The sequence below is a fragment of the Anopheles merus genome, chromosome X (genome assembly GCF_017562075.2).
Source record: "Anopheles merus strain MAF chromosome X, AmerM5.1, whole genome shotgun sequence".
Taxonomy (NCBI): domain Eukaryota; kingdom Metazoa; phylum Arthropoda; class Insecta; order Diptera; family Culicidae; genus Anopheles; species Anopheles merus.
Window position 1 is genome coordinate 16,165,590 of NC_054081.1, and position 7,952 is coordinate 16,173,541.

General features: G+C 49.8%; 1 protein-coding gene across 1 annotated transcript; it reads left to right on the forward strand.

Annotated features, from left to right (window-relative positions):
• The first annotated feature begins 4,916 nt into the window (after positions 1-4,916).
• Positions 4,917-7,457, forward strand: LOC121595792 (achaete-scute complex protein T3-like). The gene is made up of 2 exons (XM_041920022.1): positions 4,917-6,513; positions 6,629-7,457. The coding sequence occupies exon 1, from the start codon at positions 5,374-5,376 to the stop codon at positions 6,487-6,489; it is 1,116 nt and encodes a 371-aa protein (XP_041775956.1). The 5' UTR covers positions 4,917-5,373; the 3' UTR covers positions 6,490-6,513; positions 6,629-7,457.
• The last annotated feature ends 495 nt before the right edge of the window (positions 7,458-7,952 follow it).

Below are 7,952 nucleotides of genomic sequence, written 5' to 3' on the forward strand. Positions count from 1 at the left end.
GAAGAAACTTGCAGATGGTGATTGATTTTTTTGTTCCTCTGCTTCATCCAAGGATCATCCCGGTCAGCTTTGGTGTTGTTGTTGATGGTGCCTGGTTTTGGATACTGTTTCCAGTTTGACATCTGACATGTTTGGGACACTGGAAAATCCTCTCGCCAGCACATTCAATGCTTGTGAATTAAGCACCAAGGGTGAACGGAAGGGTACGAGAGTTTGAAACCCTTTCTGAAGTAAAAGGTTGAGAATTTTTTTTGCCAAGTCGTATTAACAAAACAGGGGTGACAGTATTTCACACAAGAAGGTTAATCCATAGCAATTAAAAAAGGCGCTGCAAAAATTCAGGGGATCACATTTTCATTCGTTTGGGGGAAGAAAATCGTTTGAATTATTCCTAAATCAATTCCTTCAATCGGAACACTCTGCTGTGCTAAGGTCACCCGTGAGGAGCTAACTTACCCATCTTTGATGCCGCTCATCCTTACCTTTTAGTTCTTCACACATGCGCAATCGTTTTCCTGGAAATCGCTCCACTCAAAGCGAAAGAACTAGCCTACAAAGCGTAGCAAAGCGTTCAAGTGCCGAAGTACCGCTACTGCCGTCACGAATCGATTAAAGATCCAGGTCACTTTCGGTCAGCGCGACCCCAGTAGCCGTCGTCCCAGTGCGCTGTCCGCTTACGATACGCTTCCTGGCGCATTTTGGGATAATCTTCTCCAGCACCGGGGTCCGTTACGGAGACGACGAATTCCAGCGAACCTCGAATACAAGAAGAAGAAAATGTTACGTGCGTACCAAACACACACACGCACACAAACACACGATGTAGGTTGACAGGACTCGCTCCGGAGGGTGATATTTTATTCCGGAGCACCTTCCTAGCCTTGCAAGAATGCGGCATTGTAGTGTTTTCTTTCGATTTCCAAGGGTGTCCCTATCAAGCGAGATCGATGAGAACCGTGTCCCTCGGGCCGTATCTTCGTGTAGTTGCTTGCATTGGTCTTGCTCTTCTCATTTTCTATCAGTGTACCAATTCACCAAAGCCTCACAAAGCTGAAGGAAGGAGGAACGACAAAAAGCACAGGGCGCTGGAAGAATGAATAAAACTGAAACCCCGCACAGCAAGTTCGTCCTGTTTCCTAAAGGAGTCCTTTGCTCAGCCAAAGAAAAGAAACCAGCTCATTGTCCCAGTTTGAGTCCGGGCTGATGTAGCAAAATCTCAGGTAGCTCGGGATAGAAAATCTCGTCCCTCGAGAACCTCCAGCACACAGCATCCCGTACGAACATCTTACAATTGCTGCTCAGGTTCGCTGCTTTCCTCTCCATTTTGCCTTGAATTTTTCAGAAGTTCTCGGTGCTCTGGGATTTCGCTATTGCGTCGCAAAGGTACACAAGATTACGGCATTTCTTCCAGCAACCTTAATGGCTAAGATATTGCAAGATTTTCCCCTTCCGCCGTTCTGTCCTCTCCTCTGTACTGCAAAGATGCACACGCGATAATGCAACGAACCCTCGGTAGAAAATGAGCTGCTTCGGATGCGTATCGAAGCGAAAGAAAAACTGTCTGGATCTTAGCCATGTCTTGAGACACGGCCTTACCTGGTGTATGGCAGGTCCGCTGGTCCTTCTATTTGTTGCAAAATCATTGCGCACAGTTCGAGGACCTTCCACGCGGGGCCCCTGGCAACTACCTGTCTGGGAATGGATGGTGCCTTTGGGTGAGCTGGACTAAAAAGCCCGCGCAAGGTCCTCCGGCACACTCCAATCAAACGGGAAAACAAATAGTCTAAGTTGTCGCTTCACACCTACCGTACCTTTGGTTTGGTGCGCATGTACGCGAGGTTTTCGTGCGCCCAACTGCACTTCCCGGTGGTCGGATACGCTGCACAGCATCGGCAGTACGTTGTTCACACGCCATCATGCTATCGTCATGGTGCTGTGGCAAAGTGGTAATGTACCGTACGGAACCGTGACAATATTAACAACACACCAGCGTGCGTGTCTTTAAAGTAGAGAGAGCGAGAGATAGAGAGCATGGCATAGAGAAAGGACACGACAACGCAAAAAAGTAGTTAATGTACTTCGTAAGCTACTCCCAGAATCTTCAGCGCATGGGCTTCAGATTCAACCAATTTCCGAGTATAGCACACTTCGCCCGCAAACGGTTCGTCTGTCACATAATCCTCGTGCAAGAAGATGACGCTCCGCATCGGATTACCCCAGCCGGGATGACTCAAGTAACGCAATCTTTCTGTCCGTCTGTTCGGCTGCGCGCAAAACGTTGCCTAGTGGTTTGACGTGCGACTTAGTACCACCGGTTGAGACCCGATGCTGGTCACATTTGGCCCATGCCGGTTTGCCTGGTAGACACATATGGCGCGTGTCGTTTCGGATGCTCATATTGCTCGAGTTTGGAGAAGAAATTGAATTCGGTTTTATTTCTTGTTACGCTAGTTCATCAGCATCTAATGCCATATGTTTCCACTGCGGATGACGACATGTTTCAAATTGCAGGAATTGGCTGCCACTGGGCAATGATGATGGCAACAGATTTCTTCATTAACACAGTGCTATCTCGCATAGAAAGAATCAAAATACACAATTCCTTCTGCAACATCTCAATCAATTCGTAATGAATCGACCAATGTTCCAGAAATTCCTTTCGCGGCAGAACAACGTGCAGATGATTGTGATTGAGCTGTAGCTATAGCTTGAGGAGGGTTCGGACGGTTTCCTTTTTTGCGCACAGATAGGAGCAGCGTGTTTCCTCTCAAACGAATCACTTAGACAAATGAATAATTCAATGGTGCATCATTGGGTTTTTTTCTCGACCCCGATACTAGGTGCTGATGAAGAGCCGCGAACACGCTCATTTCTAATGTCTAACCGCTTGTCTTTGGTGCATCCACATCCGTGCTTTTAGGTACTTGTGTGTATGTGTATATGTGTGTGTGTTTTTCTGTGCCAAAATTGTCGGAGCATGCGGCTTCCACTTCCACAGCTTACCAGGTGGAAACAGGGGACCGGCGCATACACACGCACCTGGTTCCTAAGTCGCTGCCGCTGATGGTGATGTGTATTTAATGTTTATGCTTCTGTTGCGGGCAGGTGGGCGAACGGGGTGCGCAAAGCACATCCTTAAAATGCCGCCAGAAGGGTCAGAAGACACAAAAGCACGGCGCAAAAAAAAACGACACCACAGAGCAGAAACGAAAAATCACGATCCGGCGTGTGGCCGATCGTCAAAAACCCTTTTCCCCCGCGCGGCCCGTTTGTCCCAGAAAGGGTGCCGTTTGTTCCTTTTGCTTTCCTTTGCCATTTTGGACCGTACGGAGCTGTGGAAAATCTTATGTGATTTTTAACGCTGTCTGATGGGAGCAAAATTATCTCACTGGAAAGGTTTAGACGAGTCTCTAGAAGTTCGTTTTGCTAGTGGCAGAACTTCTCGCAAGGCCTCACGTTATAATTTTGTGAAGTTTAGATCCCCCCGTAAATTACCGATCGGGATCTTTCGCCGTGATTGATCGCAGGAGGCTGGAGTTTGATTTGAATTAAGGAAAGCCTGGAATGGCTGAATGGCTGCAGTCGAGTCGCCCGATCGCGAACACCGTGTTAACAGCAACCGTAAGATTATGCCCCGGTTGCGAGATTACACACCATCCATCGTACCGTTGAAGGCTCGCAATGGTTTTTCCGTATTTTTCTCAATCCAAACGGCAAACCAGCGACAAAAAAAAACATACCCCAACCGTTCCGCAAGGAAGTGAGCGGAAAGTGGATCGAGGGGAGTGAATAGTGATCGTGAGATCGCGCGCGAAGAGGGGGGGGGGGGTGAGAAGAGTGCACGAATCCTGCATCTGCCGGGGCCTGTTAGTGTGTGGATCCGCGTTGCATCCCTCTGCGTCCGCTAGGCTGCTGCAGGCTGGCAGAGGAGCCGCAGAGCACCCGCATTCGAGCAGAGGCAAGTCAACCCGCGACTTTCCTTTTCCCAACCCCCTACCTCGCTCTCGCCCTATCTATCTCTCTTTCTCTCCCTCTCTCTCTCTCTCTCGCACTTCAAGGAGCAAGAGATGAAGCGGCAAATGAGGAAGGCGAAAGCAAACGAAAGAGAGCCCCGACAGCGCATTGAAGATGATCGTACGCGCAGCAACAACGCAACAAAAAAAAAATCAGAATGCGGCACGCGACCGGCTCGTCGAACGCGCGCGCGCGCATCTACAAACACACGCACGGAGCGACACACGCATTAGGGGTAGGTTTTTGGGAACCGAAGCGACCCCCGAAGCTCCCGGCGATCTCGCCCGATCTCGCTCTCCCGTGATCCTTTCGGCTGGCTTTAGAGCACACATCTCGTAGATATAGATTCTGTAGAGAGGGCGAGAGAGAGAGAGAGAGAGAGAGAGAGAGAGATCGAAATGCGCCTGAGAAAAAAGATAGGAGCAACAAATAACAGAAAAAAAACCATACAAAACACAACGAAGGGCAGAAGAAAACGGAGCGAACGATCGGCGGTGGTGTGGCAAGTGGTTGAAGGGAAGAGAGATAAAGATAGAAAGATAGAACCAGAGAGCGAGGGAACGAGAGCAGAACCTGATACAAGATCGTCATGCTGTGTGTGTGCATCAAAAAGGATCTTCTCGAGCGATTTTGGAAAGCGAAGAGCGAAACCCGAAAAAACCTTCTCTCACGTACGGGGAGCGTGCGAGCGAAATAGAACCGATCTTTTTGCCCTGCGAGCCCGACAGCGAGAGCGTGATGGAGCAGCGCCGAAGAGAGCGGGCGTGCGGCCGCGTGCACACACTCGCTCGCTCCGTACGCAAGTGCCTGTGCGCCCCGGAGCAAAGTGCGGCGAAGGTGGCGTGGTGGCCCGAAAAACTGTACAAAACGCATTGCCCTAAGCCCAGAAGGTATCATTTCGGGAGCAACTTCCGATGCGTGCGCACTACTCGCTTCTCGGACCAGTACAAGCGGAGCAGAAGATCAAGTGCGGTGCGCTCAGTGTGGTGTCTACTTGCAAACAGGACAGTCAGTCTTCGGCAAGACCTGACCGGCGGAACAAGTGCGTGTGATCAGTGTAGTGCAGGAATTTAACGTGCAGAGACGAAAAAATAAACACAGTGTGATCTCGGTGGTTAGCAGCATTTATTGCAAAGTGGAACAGAAATCTGAGGTTCGTGCAGCAATCCCGAAACAATCCTTCCGGAGTAGCGGCCGCTTTCGTTCAAAATTCTCCAATCAATTCAAACCCCATCTTTGGCATCGGCGTGCAACTGGGAACCAGTGGAGGGTAGTGTTTTTGGCGATCCAAAGTGATCTTAGTTGATCCCTCTGCAGGGACACTTCCATTCCAAAAGCGACAAACCACGAAAAAAAACCATGGCAGCAGCGGTGCGCAGTATGGCACTCAGCCAAAATCTGCACAACATTATGCCGGGCAACTGTGGGCTGGCGCTGCAGCAGAAACCGATCGGTTCCGCACAGTTGACCAGCAGCTCGGCCGCTTCCCTGCTCGGCAAGCAGCGACCACTTGCGCCGGCTCCAACCGTGCTGGGCGGCCACCGGGCCAACGCGAAGCTGCCCGGTGCCGGCCCGATAGTGAGCAGCAGCAGTGGCAGCGGCAACAGCAGCAAGAAGTACGCCTACTGCGGGCTGCCGTATGCGACCCCGCAACAATCAGCCTCGGTACAGCGGCGCAATGCTCGCGAGCGGAACCGCGTCAAGCAGGTGAACAATGGGTTCGCGAACCTGCGCCAGCACATCCCATCAACCGTGGTGACCGCGCTGACGAATGGGGCGCGCGGCGCCAACAAGAAGCTCAGCAAGGTCGACACACTGCGGCTGGCGGTCGAGTACATCCGCAGCCTGCAGCGCATGCTGGACGAGAACGGTGGCGAGCTGCCGTCCAACAAGCAGCAGCAGCAACTCACCAGCGCCTCCAGCACCAATCAACTGTCGAACAGCTCGCTCTGCTCGGCCTCCTCGGGCAGCTCCACCTACTACGGCACGATGTCGGAACCGTCGAACGCGTCCTCGCCGGCACCGTCCCATCTGTCCGACCACTCGTCGCACGGTGGCACTGGCGGCGGCGGCGGCTGTTACGCACCGATCGCCGGCGGCTTCAAGCACGAACCGTACGACATCTACGTCGATCCATCCAGCTCGCCGACACCGTCGTTCGGTTCGGACCACGGCATTGGCGGTGTTACGTCTTCGTCTGTGCATCTGCATGCCGGCGGCCACTCGACGGTGCTAGGTTCGGCGACCGACAACAATAACTACATCCTTGCCCAGCAGCAGCAGCAGCAGCAGCAGCATCATCAGCATCAGCCTCATCAGCAGCAACAGCAGCAGTACCACAGTCATCCTCACCACACACCGGTACAGTTCAAGACCGAGCTCCACGACAACACGCAGTACGACGAGGAGCTGAGCCCTCAGAATCCCGACGACGAGGAACTGCTCGACTACATCTCCTGGTGGCAGCAGCAGTAACACGCCCCCACAGCATCCTAATCGGTAGGTGTTCACACTCGCCCCGCAAACCCTGGGAGCTACTCCGCTGCAAAATAAATGTCAAACATGTACTAAATACCATCCTTCCATTCTTTTCTCTCCTCTCACGCAATTATAGAAACGGCAATCGATAGATGCCCCGAGGGAACGGTCTAGTCAACGCGCGTGTGTGCGAGTGCGTGCTCCTGCCAATAAAACACCCACACCAGCAAATGCTTGCCAGTGACGAGGTCCACTCGTAACCAGAGTGTTGTGAAGGTGCAATCTCCTCTCAGTGTCCGCGTACCCGGAACACAGAGGATGAACGTACCAACGCCTGAGCAAGCCTGTTCATCGGTGCGTCCCCGCAACCTACCCAGTTGAAATCACGCATAGTGCCTTTTTACACTTGTAGCCTCAGTCCTTGTAGCTGTATGCAACGGCAAAATGATGTTTTATTATAGTTATACTACTGATGTTTATACACACGTTACGGAGCTATCATTTATTAATCTTTTTTTGTAATGTACATGTATTGCGAGCGTTTCTGTTGAAGCATCGCTCTTGCTTGCTTAAGTTTATTGTACTATTTATAGTTACACATTGCCCAACAAAAAGGGAACACGAGAGAATTAGACACTGATTACAGTTAGCAGCTAGGAATTGTACAGGAAAGAGAGAGAGAGAACAAGTCATAGTCATCAGTGTAGCAATGCGATTCGAAAAAAAAACAGCAAACCAGTGAAACAATTTCGCCTCGGGTTAGTATTTCGCGTTAGTATAGTGTATAAGTTGTTAAGTACTGTTGTCGGCCATCTTTATATTATATATACCAGTTCAAATATTATTTAGCGCGCTCTACAATGAAGCGATTGTACAAAGCAAATTACGTTGCGTTGCACGTAGAAATTTAATAAAAGAAAACCCCACACACAGCCAAACACACACTCGCTCGAGCAGCAGAGGTGCTAGAGTGTATGGTATTTGAAAAAAAAATCCCTAAATCGTGTACGTTTTATTTGGTTAAATTTTATAGTTTTTACAAGAAAAAGCGAGTAACAATAAGAAATACCTGCTGCGCATATTGTTTGGAAAGCATTACCTGTCCAACCAGGTAAGCCTTGAAGTTTCTTCTGAGTTTTTTTTTTTCATGGAATAGACGTTACCTTTGCAAGATGAAAGTTACGGGATTTTTTAAGGGAAAAAAAGGTTATTTCAATAATTGTGTGAAAGACTTCATGCAAGATCCTACGTTTAGGGTATTGGGGTTTAGGGTATTAGGGTTTAGGGTATAGAAGTCGTCTCATCCAATATCCTTGTATATTGAATGTCAAATGGAAATCAATGAAAGCTAGGCTCAGTGAACAAAATCAAACCATGATGTGATTTAGTCAATGTCTTCAGCGCACGCAACATGGAATCATGGACATTTGACTTTCCAAGAAATCAACTAACACGAGTAA